Source organism: Giraffa tippelskirchi, chromosome 4 (assembly GCF_054371585.1).
Source record: "Giraffa tippelskirchi isolate mGirTip1 chromosome 4, T2T-mGirTip1v1.2.pri, whole genome shotgun sequence".
NCBI classification, from domain to species: Eukaryota; Metazoa; Chordata; class Mammalia; order Artiodactyla; family Giraffidae; genus Giraffa; species Giraffa tippelskirchi.
Genome location: NC_137278.1, coordinates 129,492,637 through 129,518,580, shown reverse-complemented (window position 1 = coordinate 129,518,580; position 25,944 = coordinate 129,492,637). Strand labels below are relative to the sequence as shown.

Below are 25,944 nucleotides of genomic sequence, written 5' to 3'. Positions count from 1 at the left end.
GAGGTCAGGCTTTGTCCTCCGTGGAATACGCTTCCTTCTCTCTGCCTTACCTGCCCCTGTCTGTCCGTTCACACTGTGCCCATGTTCTCTTCTTGCAGGGAGGTGTCTTGTGTCCTGCCTCCCCAGCTTTCTGTGGCAAGAGCTTGTCCTTCTCCCTTACGAATTTCCCAGAATGTGGGACAGCACTGGATGGGGTGTCTGTTTCCCCTCTAGTCCTGTCTCCTGAGCCGTGCAAGGAGTTGCCCTGCTCTCCCCTCAGTGTTCCCGTCTGCAGTGTGTGCTCTGTGGTAGTTCCTGAAATTTGTGTAGAAAGAGAAGAGGCTAAGTTACAAAGAAAAGGAACAAGATGGTGCATATAAATTAGAGCGCTGGTCTGGGAGTCGGAAGATGGGGGCTGTCGCCCTGGCTTGGCCACCACTGACTAACTGGGTCAAGGAGACAAGAGGATTGAAATTTATTGGACATCTGTCTTGACATCATGAGGTGACATCACCCTCATCTGTGCAGCTCAAGCCTCCAGATAAACATACCATCTGGGCAAAGCCAGGGTGAGTACTTTGGATGTGCAGCTTGAAGATGAAGTCCCCAGCCCTGCCTTAACACAAGTCCTCTTGTGTGGAAATGGCAGGTTTGCTACTGGGTCCCAGACTTCTTGCTGCACTCCTCTATCTGTACTATCAAAGATGCACTCTTCATGACAACTCGGTGAGATTGGTATGTTGTCATCCTTGTGTTTCCAATGAAGAAACTGAAGGCCAAAGAAGTAATTGCCCTGAAGTCTCATAGTTGGTAATAGTGGGGACCAGGGTCAGTCCCAGGCCTCTCAAACCTATGTTCCTTTGGCCACCTCAGTCAGCCACCACAAGCCACATGGTCGTGTGTGTTTTAGCATTACATATTTTAATATATTTTTATTTCATTATAAAACAGGAGAGTATATAATAAAGCCAAGTTGTGCTAAAGTATTTATAGAAGGGAGAGACCTCTGTGGGCTGGAATTCTTTATGGAAAAAGTGGTAACTCAGACTTTTAAAACATTTTATTCTTCCTGTCCAAATAAATGTATTTCTCCTACACAGGCAAATATTTTTAAAATGTATTTCAAAAGTTAGAATTCTGGAAAAAGAAAAAGAGGAGGTGGGGGGTAGTGGCTTCTTTAAAAAGCCCATTTGGAAGGAACTCCTGGGGTAGGAAGGAGAGGAGGGTGGAAGGGGGAAGGAAAAAAACAGACTGATAGCCCCCCCCACCCCCACCTTGCCATTTTTGAAGAATTGGTTTCTTTATCTCCATCTTGGCCTAATATTTGAATCTGGGAAAGAAATATAAAGGTTCTGAGAAAGTGATTTTGAGACAAACCAGAGATCATTTTCAAAAGGAAAGAGACTTGTGAGTTGCAGCAGGAGTTTAGGACAGGTCCAGGAAAGGATTTCTGGGGGTGGGCAGGAGGTGGGGAGAGGAATGTGGCCCCGGAATGAGGGCTGGGGGGGGCGCGTGGGGCCTCTTCTGGAGAGTTTTGAATGCAGAAGAGATTCTTTGCTGCGTGGGGCAGGCCTGGATGCTGGGTTGATTAGCATGCTGATAATTTAAGGTGGCTCCAAACATGAGTAGGGGCTGGTGGCTGTGACCACAGAGCACAGGACTGGTTCTGTCTGATGAGTCTCCCAGGGCCTTGTCTGCCTAGCAGCACTGGGGCAGACACCATAACCCCAGCCCTACCGCATCCGCCTTGGCCTGTCTCCCTGAACCAGCCCCTCCGAAGTGGGCTGCTGTTGGGAGACAAGGATTGATTTGCTCAAGACAAGTATAGTTTTCCCATTTCCAAAGAGTGTACCAGTCACATGGGAAAGAGAAACTTTCCAAGACTCTCATCCCCAGGAAGGTTCCTACTGGGCAGAAGAGAGTGGGCCACTCAAGGCCTCCTGGCCACTGCAGGGGCCTCTGCATAGGTATCTCTTCTGCTAAGCACCTCTTGCACTAAGCAATTCTGTGGAATGGGAAAGTCAAGTTCCTAGAGGAAAGCAAGGGGAAAGTAACTATGAGAACCTGCTGTGTACAAGGCAGTTCCACAGTTGTTCAGTCCTCCTGACTCCTGATACCCAGAAAAGGCTGATAATAGTATCATCCTCATTTTATAGGTAAAGAAACAGGCTGAGAGGTGAAATGACTTGCCCTAGGTCACACAGCAGTATGGGAGGAGCTGTCTCAGGAAATGGTTCTCTCCAAGAGAAATTTCACCTTTCCAGCAAGTCCTCTTTCTCTAAGCTGCCTTCTTGTGTGAATGCTGGACACCCTGCTGGCCGGGCCCCTTGCCCTTGAGGTGGCATGTAGGCCAAGCAAGGCTGGTGGGGGTGTCCGGGGTTCAGAGGGCCTGGGTCCTGTCCTCTCGAAGCAGTCTAATTGCTGTGTGACTTTGGACCGCTGCCGAGCCTCTCTGGGCCTCATTTTTTCCACCTCTTCGGGGAAGCCCCGGGTAAATTTACTTAGAAGTCAGCTCTAGGTTTGCAGCCTCGGTCGGAAGGTGTTAGCAAGGCCACAGACGCTTCACCTGAAAAACAGCCCCCCCACCCCGGCCACAGCCGGGCGGATTATGTAACGGGGTGTGCAGCGAGGGTTGGGGAGGGGGGCCCGCGGGGCGGGGCGCTCGCGGCTATTCCGGGCGCCGCTATTTTTAGCCCCATTGATGAGGCTGCGTCGGCCGCGCCGCCGGGATTCCGGAGACGTCAATGGGCGAGCGTCACGGTCCCCGCCTGCCTGCCCGCCGGGGGAGGCGCGCCCCGGGCTGGGACGGCGGCGCGGGCGGCCGCGGGCTGCGGGGGCGGGGGGCGCGGCTGCGGCCGGAACTGCGGGGCGGGGGGCTGCCCGAGGGCTGGGGGCACGGGGCCGCGGCGGCGCGGCGGCAGGAGCGCTAGGCGGCGGCGGCACCGTGGGGGCCCGCGCGCCGTGCCCGCGACCCCCTGCCACCCGGGCCATGGGCGCCCCCGCGCTGCTGAGCCGCTCCCCGCTGGTGGGGGCGCGACCCCGGAAGGCGGGGGCGGAGAGGCCAGCCGGGCGAGCCGGGCCAGGTGAGGGGGCCGAGGAGGGGCCACGGGGGTCCCGGGAGAGGCCCGGGAAGAGATGGGCCTGCATGGGTGCGCGTCGGGGGGCTGGGGCCGCGCCGGGAGTCCCGCTTGTAGACCAGGGTGGTAGGGGTGGTGGGGGTCAGGGACTGGATTCCCGAAGGAACCAGCTAGCTCCGAGTCAGCCCGCGAGTGAGGCGGCCAGCGCTTTCTCACACCAGCCAGCCAAGGGTGGGGTTTGGCCCGCGAGGGGTGCTGGAGGTGGCCAGGCGGGAGAAATTCCTTCCATTTACCCGTTGGCTGCGGGGAACGGGTTCCGGGAGTTCAGTCCGCGAGCTCGGCTGCCAGGACGCCGAGCCGGGAGGGACCCGAGTTGCCCACTGCAACCCCTTCGTGGGCCGCAGCAGAGAAACTGAACCTAGAGAGGGTCTCGTGGAGTCAGGAGCGGACCTGGGATTAGAAATACTGCAAAGTGGCATTTACGGTGGTTTGGAGTGGAGTATTAATTTGGGTTGGGGGCTGTGCTGGGAAAAGGAAGGCTGGGAAGGAAGACGTAGGTGGGTTCACAACAGTTATGCCCAAAGGGTGCTGGTGGAGTAGGGGGTTGATAAGAGCCTGGTGGGAGGTTTCATTGGTGGCTTCAGACATGGTCCTAGACCCTCTTGCTCTAAGTGATGTGGATGAAGACTTGAAAGGGAAGCCAGCCAACTCTTTGTATTGACCGGGAGCTGAATGGAACAACAATGACAAGTGTATAGTACAATAAAGCCAAGATTCCAAGCGATGGCAGACGGGGAAGGATGGACCAGGCCCAACAGGATGAATGTGACAGATTGTTAATTTTGAGGCCTGTGCTGGAGTTTAGAAAATTAGCTGAGAAGTTCAGCCTAGCAACCCAGGCCCCAGAGCTTCCCACTTGCTCTCTGGTGTTGGCTATCAGACTGCCCTGTGCCACCAAACAGGTCCAAGGTGGGAAGGGGGATGCCCAGGTTCTAATCCTGGCATTGTCACTTAACTAGCTGCATGACCTTGGGCAGGTTGCTTAACATTTCTGTGCCTTAGTTTCCTCCTTGTTAAAATGTTCATAATAATAATCACTTCCTCATAGTGTTGTGAGGTTAAAAGAGTACATGGGTGTAAAGTGCTTAGTAATGTGTTTAGCACATCAAAAAAAAGTGAAAGTGAAAGCGACTAATGCTCAGTACCTCTGACTCTTTGCAACCCCATGGACTATAGCCCACCAGACTTCTTTGTCCATGGAATTCTCAAGGCAAGAAGACTGGAGTAGGTTGCCATTCCCTTCTCCAGGGGATCTTCCTGACCCTGGGATTAACCAGGGTCTCCTGCATTGCAGGCAGATGCTTTACTGTCTGAGCCACCAGGGAAGTTTCTTGGTGTTCAACAAATATGAGCTGCTGTTATTATTGTTGATAAGAGTAATATGCCCACTTCTGGGTGGGGACATCAGCCAATGCAGAGTTTAGGCTATCAGGAAGACCAGGGCTGCAAAGGTTCTGTCATTCATGTCCTGTTGCAAGGAGTTTAGATAAGAAAAGTCTCAAATATGCCATAGGAGGGAGAAGGAGTTATCAGATGGGCATAGCTATGCAGGACTGGGATCCAGGGCCGGGGGCTGGACTCAGTTGTGACTCAACATAAAGAAGAACCCTCAGACTTTGGGTATGCCCCCAGATAGAAGGGACACCTCCTTAACTGCAGTGTCAACCCTCCTCCCAGCCCAGTTCTGTTGCAGGCATGTGTGAGTCCCCTTCTCCCACATTCCACCAGTACTTACTGAGCACCTGTTAGTGCTGAGCTCAGGTTTAGACACTGAACTCTGCAGTTATTGCAACACACGTGTAAACAAATGAATGGCATTAGTCCTATGGAGATAATAAAAATAGATTACCGCTGCAGGGTGGGAGTGGAGGTGAAATGGGATCACCAGCCAGATTGATGAGAAGGAACTGGCCATACAGACATCACAGGCAGTGACTTTCCTGGCAGAGGAAACAGCCAGTGCAGAGGCTCTGAGTGGGGAAAGAGATCCCATGAGGCTGGAGCACAGGGAGAATGGGGGGCTGGAGCTGGGGACTGAAGTCCCATTTCCCTTGGGAGGGAGTCACTTTCTCCTCCTCTAAGCCCACTCAGCCCTCAATTTGTCCTCTGCACAGTGCTGATGGTAATTGACCTTGATTGATTCCCCCATTGTAACCTTCTGGGGCCCATAGATCTTGGTTTGCTCCTTGGATCTCCCAGTGTTCATGGTTCACTATCTGGTTCACAGTAGGCCCTCAGTAAATGCTTGTGGAGGGACTGTTGATGTGGGACTGGAGATGGGATCAGATACCTTCTCTAAGATGTTTTGAATCACTTTCTGGGGCACCAACTGGATCCCTGACTCTGGCCCCTGTTCTCAGATACAAGTGGGGAAGACCTGGGCACTCAGGTTGGGCCTGACTGTGATAGAAGGTGTTTGGCCTCCCTTACTCCTCAGCTGTGGGCTGGAAGGGAGAAAAGGGAAAGTTGATGGGAACCGGGGGGCTAGGGCCTGACCACAGACCGTTTCTGGGGTATGGGAAGATGACAGTATCGCTCTGGGAGGCAGGTGTAGGCCGTGGTCTGGGCCAGGTTTGCAGCCTACTTTTGCCTTCTGTTTTGCTTTTGCCCTTATGATTGATTATACAGTGGAAGTGAAAAATAGACTCAAGGGATTAGATCTGATAGACAGTGCCTGATGAACTATGGACAGAGATTTGTGACATCGTACAGGAGACAGGGATCAAGACCATCCCCAAGAAAAAGAAATGCAAAAAGGCAGAATGGCTGTCTGAGGAGGCCTTACAAATAGCTGTGAAGAGAAGCAAAAAGCAAAGGAGAAAAGGAAAGATATGCCCATTTGAATGCATTGTTCCAAAGAATAGCAAGGAGAGATAAGAAATACTTCCTCAGTGATCAGTGCAAAGAAATAGAGGAAAACAGTAGAATGGGAAAGACTAGAGATCTCTTCAAGAAAATTAGAGATACCAAGGGAACATTTCATGCAAAGATGGGCTCAATAAAGGACAGAAATGGTATGGACCTAACAGAAGCAGAAGATATTAAGAAGAGGTGTCAAGAATACACAGAAGAACTGTACAAAAAAGATCTTCACGACCCAGATAATCACGATGGTGTGATCACTCACCTAGAGCCGGACATCCTGGAATGTGAAGTCAAGTGGGCCTTAGGGAGCATCACTACGAACAAAGCTAGTGGAGGTGATGGAATTCCAGTTGAGTTATTTCAAATCTTAAAAGACAATGCTGTGAAAGTGCTGCACTCAATATGCCAGCAAATTTGGAAAACTCCGCAGTGGCCACAAGACTGTAAAAGATCAGTTTTCATTCCAGTCCCAAAGAAAGACAATGCCAAAGAATGTTCAAACTACCACACAATTGCACTCATCTCACACTCTAGCAAAGTAATGCTCAAAATTCTACAAGCAAGGCTTCAACAGTACGTGAACCGTGAACTTCCAGATGTTCAAGCTGGTTTTGGACGAGGCAGAGGAACCAGAGATCAAATTGCCAACGTTCGTTGGATTATCAAAAAAGCAAGAGTTCCAGAAAAACATTTATTGTTGCTTTATTGACTATGCCAAATCTTTGTGTGGATCACAATAAACTGTGGAAAATTCTTAAGGAGATGGGAATATCAGACCACCTGACCTGCCTCTTGAGAAATCTGTATGCAGGTCAAGAAGCAACAGTTAGAACTGGACATGGAACAACAGACTGGTTCCAAATAGGAAAAGTAGTACGTCAAGGCTGTATATTGTCACCCTGCTTATTTAACTTATATGCAGAGTACATCATGAGAAATGCTGGGCTGGAAGAAGCATAAGCTGGAATCAAGATTGCCAGGAGAAATATCAAGAACCTCAGATATGCAGATGACACCACCCTTATGGCAGAAAGCGAAGAAGAACTAAAGAGCTTCTTGATGAAAGTGAAAGTAGAGAATGAAAAATTTGGCTCAAAGCTCAACTTTCAGAAAACTAAGATCATGGCATGTGGTCCCATCACTTCATGGCAAATAGATGGGGAAACAGTGATAGACTATTTTGGGGGCTCCAAAATCACTGCAGATGGTAACTGCAGCCATGAAATTAAAAGACGCTTACTCCTTGGAAGAAAAGTTATGACCAACCTAGACAGCATATTAAAAAGCAGAGACATTACTTTGCCAACAAAGGTCCATCTAGTCAAGGCTATGGTATTTCCAGTAGTCATGTATGGATGTGAGAGTTGGACTATAAAGAAAGCTGAGCACTGAAGAATTGATGCTTTTGAACTGTGGTGTTGGAGAAGACTCTTGAGAGTCCTTTGGACTGCAAGGAGATCCAACCAGTCCATCCTAAAGGAGATCAGTCCTGAGTGTTCATTGGAAGGACTGATGTTGAAGCTGAAACTCCGATACTTTGGCCACCTGATGCGAAGAACTGACTCATTGGAAAAGACCCTGGTGCTGGGCAAGATTGAAGGCAGGAGGAGAAGGGGACAACAGAGGATGAGATGGTTGGATGGTATCACCGACTCAATGGACATGAGTTTGAGTAAACTCCAAGAGTTGGCGATGGACAGGGAGGCCTGGCATGCTGCAGTCCATGGGGTCACAAAGAGTCGGACACAACTGAGCAACTGAACTCAGCTGAACTGAACTTGGCCTTCTGTTTGGGGTTGGAAGCCCTCTGACTGATCTGAACTGCCTTTCCTTTCTTCATGCCCTGCTCCCCATTGTACACCTAGGGTCACTGGAGGTGCCAGTAGCTCTGTAAGAGGAGAGTCTGAGTGCTTTGGGCCAGAGGAATACCCCTTAGCCTGTGGACCCTGGGACAGAAGTTAGGAGGTTGAAGGGGCCCATCACCTACCCTCTGGGACTTCCTCCTCATTCCCTCTACCACCCACCCTGGGAGCATCTGCTTCTCTTTTCCTAGACTTCATCTCAGCCTGAAGGGCAGCTTGATAACTAGGGAAGATCCCACCTTGACTGGTCCTGCCCTCAGCTTGGGGCCCAATCAGGAAAGGAGAGGGTTGGGTAACAGGAGGAAGAGGGTAGGTGAGAAGTAGGGTCTGGGTTGCCCTGGCTGAAGGCTCTGGCACCAGAAGAATCAGGGGAGAGCTTGAAGAGTTTGGAGAGATGGCACACACATGTGGCGTTGGGAGTAGAGCCCAGGTGCACAGAAGGGGCTTGGAATAGGGACCAGGGTCTGGGGTTAGCTTTTATGTGTCCTCATTCAGTTCCTCCTAATAACAATAGCATCTATGTATATCCAGCACTAAGTCCTTTGCATGCGAATTCATTTTAAACCTGCTGATAACCTTACGGTTGTTAATTTTAGAGACGTCAATTACAGATAGTCATTTTCACAGTTGAGGAACAGAGAAGTTATGTAACTTGCGGAAGGTTACAAGCGATGGAGCCAGGATTTGAATCCAGGCAACAGGGATCCAGCATCCGTGCTCTTCACCACTCTTCCCTAAGCTGGATCTTCCTGTTTTGTGACTAGAATCCCCTTACAGAAGATTTCCTGAAAGTCCCCATTGCTCAGATGAGAAGGCTGGGCCTCCTAGAGAGGGGAGCATGGAGTCCTTGCCTTGTGGGGGCCTCTGAGGCTTTGGGGACCAAGCTGGAGCCCATTAAGGAGAGAGAGGTGTTCTGCTCTGTCTTCGCTGTGGCTCCCTTTTCTCTACCTCCCGCTGTCCTTTTGTGTACATCAAGGAGCTGAGAGCTGGGTTGAGGTACTACCTGCCACTGCACCCAGGAGTGAGGGGCTGTAAGGTTGAGGGGCTGTGTCTCCAGCGCCTGGAGATGGGACACTGTTGGCAGCTCCTGGCCACACCCCACATTCCCAAGTTCTGTTCACTTGGGGTGTGGGCCCCCAACCTCTGATGCCCAGCTCAGGGAGCACCTTGGGCTGGCCTGTCCCCCGTCATGGCCTGGGTCCTGCCTCTGTTCCCATGTCTGTTTCTGGCTGTACTGTCTCCAGGGAATGGCCCTGCTGGCTGATTTCTCCTCTCTCACATGACTCCCTCTGTAGGCCTCCACCATGGACAGAGGCCAGCCCCAGCCTCTCCCTGGCGTCGGCTCCTTCTGCCAGGCCCCGAAGGTGCTAGGGATGGTCAACTGTTGTTTAAGGTCCGTCGGTCCATCCAGAGTGGTAAGTGCCCTGCCGTTGCCCTTTGTATGCCCCTGGGGCCTCCTGAGCAGGTGGTTGGGGGGCCAAGGTGGGTGTGGGAGCTTCCTGAAGCGGATGTGGTTTTGGGGATGGAGGGGGAAGCCCTGCAGAGGTAGTAGGTGAGGCGCTGCTAGGCACCGGGAAATCTGATTTCTTTGGTAGTGGGGGTAGTGCGGGGGTGTGGAAGGGGGAAGCCTGACTTTCTTAGCAGGACAGGCTTGGGGGGAGCCTCTGGGCCTGGGTGTCATGGGATTGTGGGGAGTGACGGCTGCCAGGGCAGCATGTGCCTGGTTCCAGGAAGTTGATGGGGTGAGGCTAGGAGTACCCGAGTCCTGATTACATCTTTACCCGAGAGAGCTGGAGTTCAGCTTGGTGCCCTGGACAGGGACCCTGTGATTCTCTTTTTCCTTCCCCAGAACTGCAGGCCATCTCTGAGCAGCAGCCCCCCCCGCCCCAGCCATTTCTCAGAGACCCCCAGGTGAAGTGGGAGCTGGCTCAGTATCCCCGCTGGAACCTCAAACAGTGTTGTCTCATGTAGTGTTGGTGTCCAGGGTTCAGAGAGTCCAGAGAGGTGGCTGGGGTGCAGAGGACAGGGTGTCTAGCCCTCCAAGCCTGCAGAGAAGGAGGGAAAGTGCTGGGAAGCAGGGTCTCCTATGCTAGGGGCTGGGCTGGGTGTGCACCTGGCCTCCTGATGGCAGGAGGTGCTGGGCCACCAATCTCAGACCGGGGCAGGGAGAGGAGTTACTGTAAGTAGATGAGGCAGGTGTTCCTGGTCAGCCGGAGATCTGGATGTGGGAAGCACGTGAGTGAAGATGACAGCAGCTAGCCGAGTGACTTTCTCTCCGCTCAGCCCCTACCTCTGCCCTCAGCTCTGACTCGGCCTCCTGAGCGCCCGGCCTTCCCTCTGGGTACACAGTGGCTCTTGTGGGCAGAATTCCTCACATTCAGTCTGTTGTCTGGATGAGGGAGGTGATTGGGTGGAATTCCCATGCCAGATATGCTGCCAGGAGCACCCTGAGGGGCTGCCAAGGGGGCCCCATGAGCGCTAGAGCTGCTGGTCTTGTGACGTGGGCACCTGTCTGCCAGGCCCGGGCATGGGCCCAGGGTCACGCTCATGCCGGGGCTCCCGTCAGCTGACTATTTTGGGCTCTCGCTGACCTGGGCCAAAGTCAGGCCTCAGCCAAGAGCGCTCCGAGGCAGCTCCCCCGTCCCCAGAGGCCGGCTCTGGTTTCAGCTATATAAACAGAGGAGGACACGCTGCTGTGGAGGCCGCTCCACGTCCTGAGCCCACTCAGCTGGTACAGGGCCGTGGCCGGCAGGACAGGCTGACTGGGCGGTCACGTCTCTTCCTGCAGGGCTCCTCAAGGCCACCAGGAAGAGGCCCCAACCAGCCCTGGGATTCTCCTTTGGTGCAGTTGTCCAGGACCTCTGAGAATCAAAGCAGGTCGTGTGGAGGAAGCTGGTGAGTCTTAGGAATGGGGAAACCAAGGTACTGGGGCTGGGCCTTTTGGATCTCTTTTCATCATGACTGTCTGAGTTGTGGTTTCTTTGGCCTCAAGAGGAGGGATGGAGGGGGAAACAAGGGTGGTCAATCCTCTCAAGGATTGAAAGTGAAAGCTTGATGGCCCTGGGATGGAAGGACTTGGACTACTTTGTGGTTGAGAACCAGGAGACGTGGAAGTCTCCTTCCTCAGAGATCTGCAACAGGCTCTTCAATCCTCTTCTCCTGTTGACCCGGCCTGGATAAGGCACTGGTCTGCTCAGGCTGGGGAGGGACGCTGGAGAGAGCTGAGTGTCAGGTCCCTCAGCACTGGTCCCTGGGTAAGGCCCCCAGCACCCTTGCTGGTTGGGACTTGGGATCTAAACCCATATATTGATGTCTCTGAGCCCTCAGCCCTTGCCCTGCTCTCCTAGCCTGGCTTCCCGACTGCTTGGGTGCCTGAGAAGCAGGGCTGAAGCGAGGCCTGGAGGAGCCGCCAACTAGCTTGCCACAAACACGCTTCCCGGGAGCCAGGCCAGGGACTTGGGCCGGTGTGGAACAAGCAGAGCTTCTTACGTGGGAGGCTCCGTGCTCTCCTTGGTTCTCGAAAAAAAAAAAAAAAAATTTTTTTTCCCTTTCTGAACGTGAGTCTCTAAACGAATCCAGAGCCTGTGACTAAAAATACTTTAACAATAGGAAAATGCATCAGTCTTTCCGGCTGGGACTCGTTATCAGAGGGTTTTTATTTTGGAATTTGAAATTTTGCCCAAGGAGGCTGGGTGGAGACCTTGGGCAGGAGCAGGAGAACTTGGTGGGTTGTTGATGTTCTGCAAGGTAGTGGGAGACCCTCCAAGGGTGGGGGAGAGAGGAGCTGGCCAGGATCTGAGCAACCTGAGGGGATGGAAGGAGAGCTGAGGAGGGTGCAAAGGAGGCGTGGGCCAGCTTTTTCCAAGGAACTCCGTGATCTTGTCTGTGTTTTTCAGTTCTGTCTGGATGTTCTTCCTGAAGGCTGGTCTTGTTCTTTTATGCTGTATGTTGATTCCTTCTTGCCTGAGAGGGGGCTGGAAGTGGAGAAATTACTTGACTGAAAGTGGCCTCTGGGGAGAGAGGTCTGATCTCCTTAATCAACGAGCTGTCTTCAGAGTATCAATTGAGCACTTGCTGCATGCAGTCTGGAATTTTCCTGGTGCTGGGTGGAGCCGCATCTCTGGACATACTCTCATTTCCTTTCACTCAGCCCTGGAGGGGAGAGGCAGGGCAGGGGTACTATTTGTCTCCGATTCTTGGAGGAGGAGGATGCGGGCCCCCCTAATCGGCCCTGGTGTCTCCTCTCTGTGCCTGCCACAGGATCCTGCTCTAGAGCCCAGGTCCCCAGACAACACTCTTCACTGTGGAGCCTCCCCCTTCTGTCAGTGAATTCTCACAGCACCAGGACTGGTGATGTTGTCAGCGTTGGGCAGATGAGGAAACGCTCTGGGAGAGGGCAAGGGACTGGCCCGGGTCACACACCAGGCTTGCTGGCTCCTGGTCAAAGATGCATCTGAGAGTTCCTGTATCTTTTGCCTTGTTGGGGGCTGGGCAAGACGTGGAGCGCGGTGGCTGACCTGTGTGTCCTTGGGAGCCAGTTTTCCTGGAGGGAACAACACGCCTGGTCATGGCAGGGCCTGGGCAAGGGCCAGGAGATCAGGCCTGGGCCTGACCCCACATCCCCAGTTCCCAGAGCCGTCCATGGCAGCCCCCTGGGGCAGTAGGCAGAGCTTCCCTGCCCACAGCGCAAATCCTCCTGCTCGATGCTGGGGCAGGAAGAGGAAGTGGCCGGGTCAGGCCTGGTGATGGGTCCTGGGGCTCAGGAGGGGAAGCTCGGGGAGGAGGAGGCAAAGCTCACTCCTTCTGCCCACCCCCCGGGAAGGGTGTGGAGGCCCATGGGTGGGGATGGTCTTGGTGAAAGTAGGACAAGTTCCTGCCCTTTGCTCAGCAGGGGCGGGGGCCAGCCTGTGTGTGTGTTGTGGGGGGGCAGTGTGGGAAAGGGGCAGTGCAGTTCCACTTCCTCCATCTCCTATTCACCCACTGTCTTGACTGGGGGATGATGGTGCACCCTGGCTGCCCATTTGGGGCCTGCCCTGGGCTACGTAACTTTGAGGATGCGTGAGGGGGCCTCCTGCCAAGGTAGGGGAGACAGGGCCTTGCTTTCATGTTCACACATTGGTTGTGGGGAGGGATGGTCTGAGCACATAAGTCCGTGGGCCGCAAAGGACTTGACAAGCAGGGACCAGGGCCTAGCTGAGCGATTCGGAAAACACACTGGGAGAGGAGACCTTTCTCGTGCTAGATACTGCAGCCTCTCCTAACCACAGCTATGCTCTTGAGTCTGTGTTGCTAGAACAAATACATGAGAAACACCCTCCGTTCCTCTGTGATTTCAGTAAATGCCAGCGGCATCTGCATCCATTTGAATCGGTATATTTCTCCCATTTAGACATGATTATTTGGGCTTCCCTAGTGGACCAGATGGTAAAGAATATGCCTGCAGCGTAGGAGACCTGGGTTCCGTCCCTGGGTTGGGAAGATCCCGTGGAAGAGGGCATGGCAACCCACTCCAGTATTCTTGCCTTGGAGAATTCTATGGACAGAGGAGCCTGGCAGGCTACAGTCCATGGGGTTGCAAAGAGTCGGACACGACTGAGCACATTTTGTAAATAAACATTTTATTTCTGAGAGCATACAAACCATAGATGTGAAATCTTGAGAGTGTATAGTTTGATGACTTTTTCACAGTGTAGACACCCAGGTGGCCATCGTTCAGACTAGGAACTGGGATGCTTCTAGTCCCCACAGAGACCTCGTAGGCACTGCTGTTTTCAGTTTACAGGCCATGTGTGTACCTGGCTCTGTGGTTAGACTTATGAGACTCATGTCTCACGGGGTCAGAAGCCACAGCTCTTGAGTTCAGAGTTGAGGGCAGTGGGTCCAGCATAGAGCTGAGAGTTAGCAGGAGTGGGGTGGGGGTTCTGATTCCTGGCCCCTGAGCCTTCATCTCCTCATTTATAAAATGCAGGTGGTAATTCCAAACATAGAAGGTTAGGGAGAGGGTGAAATGGAAGAATCCATGCAGTGTCCTAAGCCGAGGTCTGACCCTTCACTGGTATTCCCTATTCCTCACACCCCCAAATCTTCCAGTGAGAAGGTACTTATATTATGAGTCAGGCTGGTCCAGGAGGGTGGCATGAGCTGAAGTCTTAGAAGATCAGTGGGATTAGAGTAGAAGAAGGAGGAACAATGTGCCCAGTGGGTGGTGGGAAGGTTTAAGCCCAAGGTCTTTGTATTGGAGCAGTGGGGAGCCCGGTGGTGGTGAGGGCAGACTGGTGGGCTGTGCCGTGCTGTGGGAGCCTGACCTTGGGCAGCTCTCTCTTGTCTCCAGCATGACATCTTTCCCTGCCCTTCCCATGTTATCCTGGCCCTGCCTTACTTCCTGGTCCTCACCTCAAAGTTTTGGATACCTCTCCTCCCATGGGTACTACCTGTCCCTTTCCACCCCTTATCTCCCCTACAATGACCTGTTCACTCTGACCTTGCTTATCTTAAAGGCTGGACTTAGTGGGGTCCCTTGGAGTCTCCATCTGCCCTTGGACCAGCTTATGCTCTAGGTCTCCCAAAGTTTGTATCTGTTATGCCTTTTCAAGAGTTCCACCTTTGTTGGATTCTACTAAGATTTTCTGGATTCAGAGTCCAAGGCCACCTTCCCTGGAGGGCATCTGGCCGGCAGGGATGAAGCTCAAGGTCTCCCAGTCCCCCTCCCCTCTGTCTTAGGCTAGGTGCTCCTGGCTCTGTTCCTACAGAGGGACTCTGCCATTTTCTCCTTACTTATTTTCAGAGTGTAATGTGTTCTGAGACCTCGGCATTCCCCACCTCCACAAGCACGGCCAGGTGGCAGCTGCTCTTGCCTCTCCCACCCTCTGCCTTTGGGACAGCAAGACTACTGCCTCCAAACCTGCCATCTCCCACCCAGGTGGGGCCTAGGCTGCTGGCACAGCTCTGGAGGCTAGGTGTTGAGATGTGGAGATGTAGGCTGGGAACCTGGCCTGCTCCTTACCACACTTGAGTTCCCTGAGGTTCCTGGGTGGACTTTCCTATGGGAGGGTAGGGATGGTCTATGTTGCTTTTTACAAATGGAAAGTGGTGGGGTGAATAGGAGGTGCTAGGGCTCAAGGCTGCTGACTCTGCTTTCAAAGAGCTGTTAAGGCTGCAGCTAATACACCTGTTTTTGTTTTGTGTTTTTGCTGGTGAGGTTTGGAGGAAAGAACATTGACCTGACTAATCAACTTTTGCTACCATACTAGAATTGTTTTCTTTTCTGAGGAAGGCCCTGCTGGGGTGGGTGGGGTAGGGGGCTAGGTGGGGAAACCAGCCTGTGACATGACTGGATTAGTTTCACCAGCCCAGACTTGCCTGTGCTTCTAAGCAAGGTGCAGTTCTTTTGGGCGCCCTTGGGTCCTAATCTGCAAAATGGGAAGACATGAATTATATTAGTGATTTCAAAGCAGGTTTAAGCTCTGGAATTCGTGTTTTTCCCAAGTAATCTCTCAATGCAAAAGCCTAAGACAAAGAAAAAACTTTGGTTAAAGATCTTCCTGCAGATACCTCACCTTCATGAAGGTGGCCTTGAAGGGTCTTTGGAAGATGGTTTAGCAAAGGCCAGAGCTCTCCAAAGACTAGTCCGTGTTGAAAAGTGTATGCTGCAATGGGGGAGCTATGCTAGGTTCTGACTGAAAGATACTGATGTTACTACATGGAGCCTGCTCCATCCATCTTGGACTGTAGGGTTTGAAGAGGAGACAAATGGTGAAGGGGCAGTTTCTTAGTGGGTGTGGGCAGGGAGAAGGGCAAGTCACTGGCTTCACTCAGATGCTCTGCTGCCTTCAGGTGCCAGTGAGGCACGGGCCATGGCTGCAATAGGAACAGAGGAGCCAAGATTTTGGATTTTGGATCCAAATCCAAGATGTGATTTCAGAAGAAAGTGAAAAAGCGTGTGAGGCTTCAAAAGCAGAGACGGGTGGTGGGCAAGGAGTGCAGAGACAGCAGATGGTAGAGAATGGGTGATGTTTGAAGTGCTGGTGGGACCTCTGAGTGGGCAAAACTGAGGGCTGGAGAACAGGGTGTGGGAAACCTGAGAGGGAGGTGAGAATGGAAGTGAGGAGCAGGAAGTGCCTCAAGGGTAGAGGGAAGTGCTCTTGGGTGACCAGGGGAAGCGAGAGTGGGGTCCTTGGTCACAGGCTCAGTGTGGACAGGCGGAGGGGAGGGGCCCTCTTCTCCTAAATATTAGCCTTTTTTCCTTCCTGTCTTATAGAAGGTGTGGGCTCGCCAGACTTGGGGCACTCCAGGGAGGTGAGAGGTGACAGCCCCATCTAGGGAAGGCTGCAGGTGGCCTTCACCTGCACGTGAAAGACACACCGTCCACAGGTGCTGGAGGTGAGGTGGGAGGGAGGGATCATGGGCAGCAGACGGGGTGAAGGGATCCTCTAGAGATGTCGTCAGGCTCCACCCCAGTGGGCCGCTACCTTACTCTGTGACCTTGAGCAAGTGTCATTATTTCTCTGAGCCTGTTTATTTATAAAATGGGGAAGAGACGGCACAAATTCGAAAAGATTTCTCAGGCTCCACCCAGTTCTGAAATTCGATAATTTCCCAATTAGAGTGCTCTCACCCTGTCAGGGACCAGGGAGGGTAGCGGTGAGAAATATAGTTCAGCTGTGAAGCACAGCATTGGCCTGTCTCGGGCCTGGCGAATCCCTGCCCTCTAGAAGGTACTTTGCATAAGAAATTGTTGGGGCGGGGGGCGGAGAGGGAGTAAGTGTGTGTCTGTGTGGTGGTGGGGTACTGTGGTGTCTGACGTCCCTAGAAGGGAGTGTGCCTGTGTGGTGGGTACTCTGGTGTCTGACGTCCCTGGCCAACCTCTCAGCCCGAGACCCCGCTGGTTCCCCGGGACGCGTCCCTGGGTTGCCCAGCCCAAGGCCTGCCCGGGCCGCCCAGCCGGGCAGTGGCACCCCCAAGCCAGCTGGAAAGGCTGGGGAAGGTGCAGAGGCGGAGCCAGGCGCAGTCGTGGCTCTCAGGAGCACCCGGAGGGTGAGGAGATCCTCGTCCGGGGAAGCCCCGCGGCCTCGGAGCTAGAGCGCCCTCTTCTCGGGCTCTGGCCCTCGGGCCGGTTTTCTGCCCCGGGGGGCCGGGGTCCTGGGTCCGGCCAGGGGAGCCTTGCGAGTCCGCGAGCTGCTATTTTTAGCCGGCGAGGCGGGCGCGAGGGGACTATTTATAGATCAAACAATCCGCGCTCCCTGCGTCAATGGAACCCCGCGTGCGTCACGCGCGCAGACATTCCAGGCCCCCCCTCTCGCCCCGCCCCCTCGGGCTCCCCGGCCCCGCGCCTCCCCCTGGCCGCCTCTCGCCGGAACCGCGCCGCCCCCCGCGCCCTTGTATGGCCAAAGCTCGCCGGGCCGCGTGCGTCAGTGGCGCCCCCGCCCCTCCCCGTGCGTCACGGAGCGCTTAAGAGCAGGGTCCGGCGCGGCCGGGAGTCCCAGTGGTGGAGGCTGCGAAAGTTGGGGGAGTGTGCAAGACCGCGGGAGCGCACGCGGGACCAGGCTGCGACTTGGGGCGCCGGTCCCGGGCAGGGGGAGCAGAAGCCAGCCGGGTAGGTGCCCCCTGGAAAGCGTGCATCTCAGCAGGGCTCTCCGTTTTGGCTTGGGGGCGGGGGCGGGGACGGGAGGGGGGGGGGGATGTTGCATGAAGGAGATGAGTGTTTTCTAGGACCGAAAGAATGTTTTGGGGTTAGCATGAAGGAGGGCGAGTATAGGATGTAGCTCTGGCTTGGGGGTTAGGAGTTGGAACAGGATGAAGACCCAGATGGGACTAGAGTCTACTGGGTGCTGTGTGTGTGTGTGTTGGAGAGGCGGGGGTCTGTGCAAGGTGGAAGCCACAGAGTTCAGTTGGCGCCAGCAGTGGGGACTCGTTCAGTAGGAGGCTGGCTAGAGTTCAGTCTCCCAGGGTCCCTTAGTTGGCACCGGGCAACTGAGATGGGGGTCTCAGTACAGTGGGGGAAAAGGTACACAGAGTTTTGGGCTGCTGGGATCCGACTCCTACCAGGATTGGATTTCCAAAAGGATCTCCTTCTCAGCTTGTCAGCTCACTCCTATACCCTTAGATGTTTAACACTTATTCTTAATGCTGTGGGTTAGTTGCTAGGGTTCCCAAGTAGGAAGTTTCTGCCTGAACTATCTTAGGAGAGGTCTGGATTGTCCAAGCAAATGGCTTAACATTGGTGACTGAACTGTGGAGGGGGTACTGCTGTGTTGGAATAAAAGAGGCTTCTTACGGCAGAGCACAGTCTTTGGAAGAGTAGGGAAGATTGTTTTTTAACGTAGCTTGAATCTGTGTGTGTGTGTGTGTGTGTGTGTGTGTGTGTGAGAGAGAGAGGTGGAAAGCTTGGTCCTTGGGGATCCTTGATTTGAAGTTACTGATGTTGCAGTCTCTGATGGGGTACCACCTAGAGGATCCCCCTCCCCGGTCTCTGTCGGATCAGACAGGTAGGGTGCAGCCTGAGGCTTGTTTAGCACAACAGGTGCAAACCACATTGTTGCCAAGACCTGCTTGTAGCCGGATTCTCCTTGCTCCTTCCTTCAACCCCGCCTCTTCCTTCTCCTTGTGTCCCTGCCAAAGGCTAGATGGGGGTCCATATCTTGTGTCATTAAGTACCTGCATGAAGGCAGGAGTTTGGTGGGGGTTGATCCGGATGTGGGACATCCAAGTGGAGAAATGGGATTTGAATAAGGCTGGAATGCCCAGCCCAGTACTGCGTAGCTGCTGCCTCTTTTACTCCACCCCAAAGCCTTCCCTGCCAGGCTGTCGTAGCGCAGACAGACGGGGCCAGCCTTATCGCTTGCAGGTACTTTATGCCTATGGATGGGCGCCACTGGTTGGTGGGGCCAAAGTTTCTAGGGGCTCTGTTGTCTGGGTTGGTTATGGGAGTGTCAGGACAGGGGTGGAGCTGCCCTGTCCAGGGCCCAAGGAGGCGGGAGAAAGCCTATTACGGGAGAACTCTCCAGGCTCTTGGCCAGGCGGTAATGTCAGCTTTTGCCCCCTCCTGCTGTCCCCCTTGATTATGGCAATCCCTGTTTCAGCTTGCTTTCTTCCCCAGCCTCCCTCCCTGACTGATGAGGCCAGGATCACGGAGACCCCAGGCAAGGAGATAGGATGAGAGCCTCCTCTCTATGTTAGCTTTTGACTTGTCTGTGAACTTAAAGATCTCCCCTGAATGATTCTCTCTGCTCCTTCAGATGCCTCTGGATTTGAGGGGGTGTAAGCCCTCTTTGCCTGAGCTCCTGGGTTCTTCAGGGCACAGAACTCTTTAGTGGAGGGACCCAGACTTCCATCACCCCCAGCAGACTCCTCCTCTGCCCTACACAGGCACCTCCGGTGGTCTGCTGGACTCTGAGTGCTCTTGTAAAAATAATAGGGGGAGATGCTTCGGGGATAACAGAGAAGTTCCTCTTCAGGACTTGAAGTCCAGGGGCTGCTCTCTCCACCACACTCCTCCCTCCAGCATATGGCCTTTAAAGGTCTGGAGCCCGGTTACCTGATCCCTTGGGGGTACTGGGGAAGGAGGTCAGGCTCCTTTCCTCTTTGCTTCTGGGAGCATCCCAGGCAGTGTAGAGTGGGTGTCCATCCCCAGGTGGCAGGGCTGGGGTGCGCGTGGGATCTGCAGCCTTTGCTCAGTATGTAGGGTGAGGGTGGGGTTGGGGATGGGGGTAGGGACAGGCTCATTGCTGCCTAGGCTGCTTTCATAGGCAGCTGGGCATTCATTCCCAGGTCCTCTTCCACTTGCAGGATGATGTTCTTCAGCTCAGGCATTGTGGAGGGAGGAGGAGAGGGGGTTTTGCAGAGACTGAACCATCCCTGGGAATATTCCCAGAAGTGCCAGGTTGGAGCAACGGCATATCTGCTCCCGGGATTGAGCTCCGGCTTTGCCTGGCTGCCTCTCCCACCCACCCTTCTCCCAGCCCCTACCCGTGCCTTACCCAGTTAGGGAGAGGCAGGGGGCTGGACGAACACAGCTTTCCCCTGTTCCAGCAGAGAAATGCTGGCTACATGCCCTCCCTAGGGTTCCCAGGCTGCCCGGGGTGTGGCTGGCCTTCCGACTTGAGCCTACTCTTGCTGGGACCTTGCCCAGGGACTTTGTGACATGGACGTTGAGATGGTGCTCTGGCCCGGTGCCAGGATTCCTGGGTTCTGTGGTGGGCCACGGCCCTAACGCCTCAGTGTCCCATGTCTGGCTGGGAGTCCTGCCACCTGGCCACTCAGGGACCTTACTTAGAGGTCAGGCTTCAGGCCTCTCTTACTGACTTCCCCCTTCCCCCACTTTGATCTCTTCCCTCTCCAGAGATGCCCTGTATCCAAGCCCAGTATGGGACACCAGCACCGAGCCCAGGACCCCGTGACCACCTGACAGGCGACCTCCTGACCCCCGAGCTCAGCAAGCCCACCATGGACCTGGCCAGCCCCGAGGCGGCCCCTGCAGTCCCTACTGCCTTGCCCAGCTTCAGCACCTTCATGGACGGCTACACAGGGGAGTTCGACACCTTCCTCTACCAACTGCCGGGCACGGCCCAGCCGTGCTCCTCGGCCTCCTCCTCGGCCTCCTCCACATCCTCATCGTCGGCCACCTCACCAGCCTCTGCTTCCTTCAAGTTTGAGGACTTCCAGGTGTACGGCTGTTACCCTGGCACGCTGAGTGGCCCTCTGGATGAGACCCTGTCCTCCAGCGGCTCTGACTACTACGGCAGTCCCTGCTCTGCACCGTCACCATCCACGCCCAGCTTCCAGCCGCCCCAGCTCTCTCCCTGGGATGGCTCTTTTGGCCCCTTCTCGCCCAGCCAGACTTATGAAGGCCTGCGGGCATGGACAGAGCAGCTGCCCAAGGCTTCTGGGCACCCCCAGCCGCCGGCCTTCTTTTCCTTCAGCCCTCCCCCCGGCCCCAGTCCCAGCCTGGCCCCAAGCCCCCTGAAGCTGTTCCCCTCGCAGGCCGCCCACCAGCTGGGGGAGGGAGAGAGCTATTCCATGCCAACAGCGTTCCCAGGCCTGGTGCCCACTTCTCCCCACCTTGATGGCTCGGGGAGGCTGGATGCGCCCGTGACCTCTGCCAAGGCCCGGAGTGGGGCTCCGGGTGGAAGCGAGGGCCGCTGTGCTGTGTGTGGGGACAATGCTTCCTGTCAGCATTATGGTGTCCGCACCTGTGAGGGCTGCAAAGGCTTCTTCAAGGTACTGGGCCGCCCTGGGTATAGCTTTTTATGAGAAATGGGGCAGACTGGTATCTCACCCCAGCAGGCTTTGTGGTAGCTTCGCTTGGGTTCTCCTTCCAACAAGTCTGCTCTTTAGGAAGAGGGCAGGCTTGGCTCTGTGGGCTGCCCTCCTAGGAGCAGGAAACTGGGACCTTTCATGCTGACACTGGGGTGTGGTAGAGAGATGGAGAGGGGTGAGAGTGGGGCAGAAGGTGCAGGCTGCAGGTTACCCAGGAGGGGGAGTTTCTGTGGCCAGCCTCTGGTTTTCCTCTGCCTGGCCTCCCCCTACTCAAGGTCCTGGTGGGAAGGGGGGCCCAGGCACTCGTGTTCCTGGCACAAGATGAAAGGATCTGAGGAGAGGGCTTGGTGCTGGAGGGCTGGGGGTGGACTTGGGAACAGGCTGTGTGTTTGTCCCGGCGCTGGGTGCCTGCTTCACTGCCCGTCCCCACCCCCGGCCCCTCCTCAGCCCTCTCATGTCTGCCTCGGGCAAGGGGCAGGCGGACACAGGCACGTTAAGAAGTGTCAATGTCTGGGCTGCTGGGGAGCCCCTCGCCCCTAATCCTGTGTCCTGAGGGTAAGGCCGAACCCTCCCCCAGTGTCCCCAAGACTTTTTTTCTTCCTCCCCCAACCCATCCATCTTGTCCTCCCCTGCCACCCAAATGTTAGAAAAATAGTTGTGAACAGAGAGCGCTTTTGTCTGCAATGGCAGTAGGATCTGGACAGTCCCCTCCCCTGGGCTCCCCCCCACCCCACACTCTGACAGCCTGTTCCGTGTTGGCCCCCCCCCACCAGCGCACAGTGCAGAAAAATGCCAAGTACATCTGCCTGGCTAACAAGGACTGCCCTGTGGACAAGAGGCGGCGAAACCGCTGCCAGTTCTGCCGCTTCCAGAAGTGCCTGGCCGTGGGCATGGTGAAGGAAGGTGGGTGGTTGGGACAGGCCCCGAGGGACAGAGGTGGGCCGGAGTGGGGTGGGGCACACGGAGCCCCCCCGGACATCTGTCCTGGTGGGCCGCAGGGGAGGGCATGCCTGGGCCTTATGTCCTCCCCTGTCTCCAGTCCACCTGCCTGCTTTGTGGGAGTGGAGATTGCTGCAGGGTCCCCTGGGTTCTCGGGGGCTCTAAGTCCTCATACTTGGGGGTGCTTCTAGCACCAGGGTGCACAGCTTGGGCTGGGAGTCCCTTCCCTGAGCCCCTTTCTCCCTGCCTCACTCCTGCCCTTTTCTCTGCAGTTGTCCGGACAGACAGCCTGAAAGGACGACGGGGTCGGCTCCCTTCAAAGCCCAAGCAGCCCCCAGAAACCTCCCCAGCCCACCTACTCACCTCCCTGGTCCGGGCGCACCTGGACTCAGAGCCCAGCACCTCTAAACTGGACTACTCCAAGGTGAGGCCCTGCCCAGCCCACATTTGGCACTTCCTACACATTAGAAAAGCCACCCGCCCAGCCCCCAGTTCCACAAATCGAAAAGAGGGTTGGCCCCTCTAGGCTGACCAGATGGAAAAATGTACCCCTCTGGGCGGTGGCCAATTAAAAAAAAAAAATGTGCTCCTTCCAACAGCCTCAGCTCTGGGTTAATAGGCGAGAGTTGGCAAGCAATTGTAGGCGGGATCTCGGCTCCGTTCTCACCCTTGGGATCTGGCATCCCAGGGCGTGACATGGCAGTACACGGCAGCCTGGGTGTGGGGCTCTTCCTGGGGTCTGACCCCGTTGGACCACCTGGCAGTTCCAGGAGCTGGCGCTGCCCCACTTCGGGAAGGAGGATGCCGGAGACGTGCAGCAGTTCTACGACCTGCTCTCGGGTTCCCTGGAGGTGATCCGCAAGTGGGCTGAGAAGATCCCTGGCTTTGCCGAACTGTCTCCTGGAGACCAGGACCTGCTGCTGGAGTCCGCCTTTCTGGAGCTCTTTATCCTCCGTCTGGCCTACCGGTGAGCATCCCACTGTGTTCTCAGCCCTCGGCTGGCGCCCTGCCCTCCAGCCCCTCTGACGACTGTCTGCACCCCACCTGCCAGGTCTAAACCAGGCGAGGGGAAGCTCATCTTCTGCTCAGGCCTGGTGCTGCACCGCCTGCAATGCGCCCGTGGCTTCGGGGACTGGATCGACAGCATCCTGGCCTTCTCTCGCTCCCTGCACAGCTTAGTGGTCGACATCCCTGCCTTCGCCTGCCTCTCCGCGCTCGTCCTCATCACAGGTGGGAGGCCGGTCCCCAGGCCCAGGGAGATGGGGAAGACCTGAGGGCCTGGCTCTGGATGTACCAACATCTGGAGTTTCCTGGGCCCCCTGCATTGTGGAGTGAGGGTGAGGAGATGCAGATGGCTCAGGGCAATGCAGTTGGCGGTTGGCAGAGCCAGGTTTCAGGCCTAGCTGTGGCTGACTGCAAACCATCAGCCCCTGACTTAGCCCAAACTACTCAAGATCTTACTGTGTAGGTGTCATGTGTGGCCTAAAGTTTGGGTTTTGTTTTTTTTTTTTAATCTTACTGAATCATGTTGCATGGAAATTTTCACAAAGTGTATGCACATAAACAACACATAGATCAAGAAACAGACACGGGGCTTCCCTGGTGCCTCAGTGGTAGAGAATCCGCCTGCCAATGCAGGAGACACGGGTTCAATCCCTGATCTGGAAGAGTCCCACATGCTGCGGAGCACCTAAGTGCGTGTGCTATAACTACTGAGGCTGTGCTTTAGAGCCCAGGAATCACAACTGTTGAAGCCCTCCTGCTCTAGAGCCTGTACTTCTCAATAAGAGAAGCCCTACAATGAGAAACCTGTGCACCATAACTAGAGAGTAGCCCGTGCTGGTTGCAGCTGGAGAAAGCCCACATAGCAACAGAGACCCAGCACAGCCAAAAATAAATAAAATTATATTTTAAAAAAGAAACAGCCATGACCAGTACCCCAGAACCTCTCCTTGTGCCCCCTTTTAGTCATTAGCTCCCTGAAGGGTAGCTGCCACCTTGAGTGCTAACAGCACTGGTTAGCTGTGCTGGTTGTGTACTTCATGTAAATATGTAAATGTAATTGTGCAAGATAAGAGTTTTTGGCATTAAATGTGGAGGTTTTCAGGTCTTTATTTGTTAAAGCACCAGAATCTGCCCCCATCTTTCTCTCTTTTTAAAAAATATTTACTCATTTATTTGACTGTGTCAGGTCTTAGTTGTGGCACACAGGATCTTTTGTCGTGGTGCAAGGACTCTCTAGTTATGGTGCATGAACTACAGAGCACATGGGCCTTAATAGTTGAGGCATGTGGGATCTTAGTTCCCCTAACAGCGAGCAAACCCCTGTCCCCTGCGTTGCAAGGCGGATTCTTAGCCCCTGGACCACCAGGGAAGTCCCCCACCAGGGACTTCCCCTGCCCCATCTCTTTTTCAGTTAATTTTTTAAGTTTCACAAGGCTACATAGGATCAAAAAAACTGTAGGACAGAATCCGAGCTACTCTTGGCTGCAGAGAGAGCACTGGGTTTTGAGGCCTGCTTTCTCTGGAGGTGACATCTGTAATGCTGCTACACAAACCCAGGGTTTCTCAGAATAGTCTGGGGTGTTAGTTGCTCAGTCATGTCCTGCTCTTTGCAACCCCATGGACTGTAGCCTGCCAAGCTCCTCTGTCCATGGAATTCTCCAGGCAAGAATACTGGAATGGGTAGCCATTCCCTTCTCCAGGGGATCTTCCTGACATAGGGATCAAACTCCGGTCTCCTGCATTGCAGGTGGATTCTTTACTGTCTGGGGTAGGGGCAACCAAAAACCAAAAAAACAACACTGGGCTAGTCAGAAAACCTGCTTAAGGTTTTATTTCCTTTTTGTGACCTTAGGCAAGTCTTGTAACCTCTCTGGGCCTCACTTTGTCCCTTGGAAGATGAGGATGACGAGCATTGCTGCCTTGCTGGGCTTTTGGTGGGACTCCTGTGCTTGTGTGGAGTGCAGGGGGGAGTGGGAGATGATCAGTAGCAGCAGCTCCAGAGACCTGGGGACAGCCGACTGTGCAGGGGAGAGGGGCATCTGGTTCTCGGCAGTGCACCTAATCCCACACCTTGTCCCCCCTCCACCACAGACCGGCACGGGCTGCAGGAGCCTCGCCGGGTAGAGGAGCTGCAGAACCGCATCGCCAGCTGCCTGAAGGAGCACGTGTCGGCCGAGGCGGGAGAGCCCCAGCCGGCCAGCTGCTTGTCGCGCCTGCTGGGCAAGCTGCCCGAGCTGCGGACCCTGTGCACCCAGGGCTTGCAGCGCATCTTCTACCTCAAGCTGGAGGACTTGGTGCCCCCTCCACCTATTGTCGACAAGATCTTTATGGACACGCTGCCCTTCTGACCCTAGCCCGGGAACATGTGCGCACTTGGTGTGCACGCTCATCATGCCACCCCATGTGCCTTTAGCCCATGGCCCACGGACCCCCGGAGCATCACCCTGGCCTGGACCTGAGCTGCAGACTGGCTGCCCCTCCCCCTTGTTCTCCGGGAGGTCAGCAGGGAGCTCATGCCCTGGGGGAGAGGGATGCATTCACAGGGGTGACCCTTACTATTTGTCTTACCCCCCCAGCCCAGCTCTGGTCTTCATGTTTTTGTAAGATAAACCGTTTTTAACACACACACCGCCATGCTGTAAATAAGCCGAATGCTGCTGTAAATACAGGAAGGAAGAGGTTGAGGTGGGAGTGGGGGTTGGGAGGGAGGAATGGGCCCCCACCAGCTGCCTCCTACTTGCTCTCTTGCTGCCCTCCTTCCACATGTACATAGACTCACTCTAGGAGGAAGACAAATGACAGATTCTGACATTTATATTTGTGTATTTTCCTGGATTTATAGTATGTGACTTTTCTGATTAATATATTTAATATATTGAATAAAAAATAGACATGTAGCTGAA

General features: G+C 54.7%; 1 protein-coding gene across 4 annotated transcripts; it reads left to right on the top strand.

Annotated features, from left to right (window-relative positions):
* The first annotated feature begins 314 nt into the window (after positions 1-314).
* NR4A1 (nuclear receptor subfamily 4 group A member 1) lies at positions 315-25,944 on the top strand. 4 transcript variants are annotated; one of them, XM_081596311.1, is made up of 9 exons: positions 315-548; positions 9,139-9,258; positions 10,632-10,738; positions 20,181-21,058; positions 21,871-22,000; positions 22,309-22,460; positions 22,801-23,003; positions 23,088-23,266; positions 25,133-25,944. In XM_081596311.1, exons 4-9 carry the CDS (start codon positions 20,183-20,185, stop codon positions 25,387-25,389), a joined length of 1,797 nt encoding a protein of 598 aa, XP_081452437.1. In that variant the 5' UTR covers positions 315-548; positions 9,139-9,258; positions 10,632-10,738; positions 20,181-20,182; the 3' UTR covers positions 25,390-25,944. The 4 variants fall into 4 exon arrangements, with proteins under 4 accessions (XP_081452437.1, XP_081452436.1, XP_081452435.1 ...); XM_081596310.1 differs by lacking the exon at positions 315-548 and adding an exon at positions 2,805-3,062; XM_081596309.1 differs by lacking the exons at positions 315-548; positions 9,139-9,258 and having other exon boundaries at positions 10,541-10,738.

Excerpts from the sequence above, each read along its gene's own strand:
- NR4A1 (XM_081596311.1), top strand. The coding sequence starts at position 20,183 with ATGCCCTGTATCCAAGCCCAGTATGGGACACCAGCACCGAGCCCAGGA. Across the intron at positions 22,461-22,800 it reads CTAAACTGGACTACTCCAAG|TTCCAGGAGCTGGCGCTGCC; the intron begins GTGAGGCCCTGC and ends ACCACCTGGCAG. Across the intron at positions 23,004-23,087 it reads ATCCTCCGTCTGGCCTACCG|GTCTAAACCAGGCGAGGGGA; the intron begins GTGAGCATCCCA and ends CCCACCTGCCAG.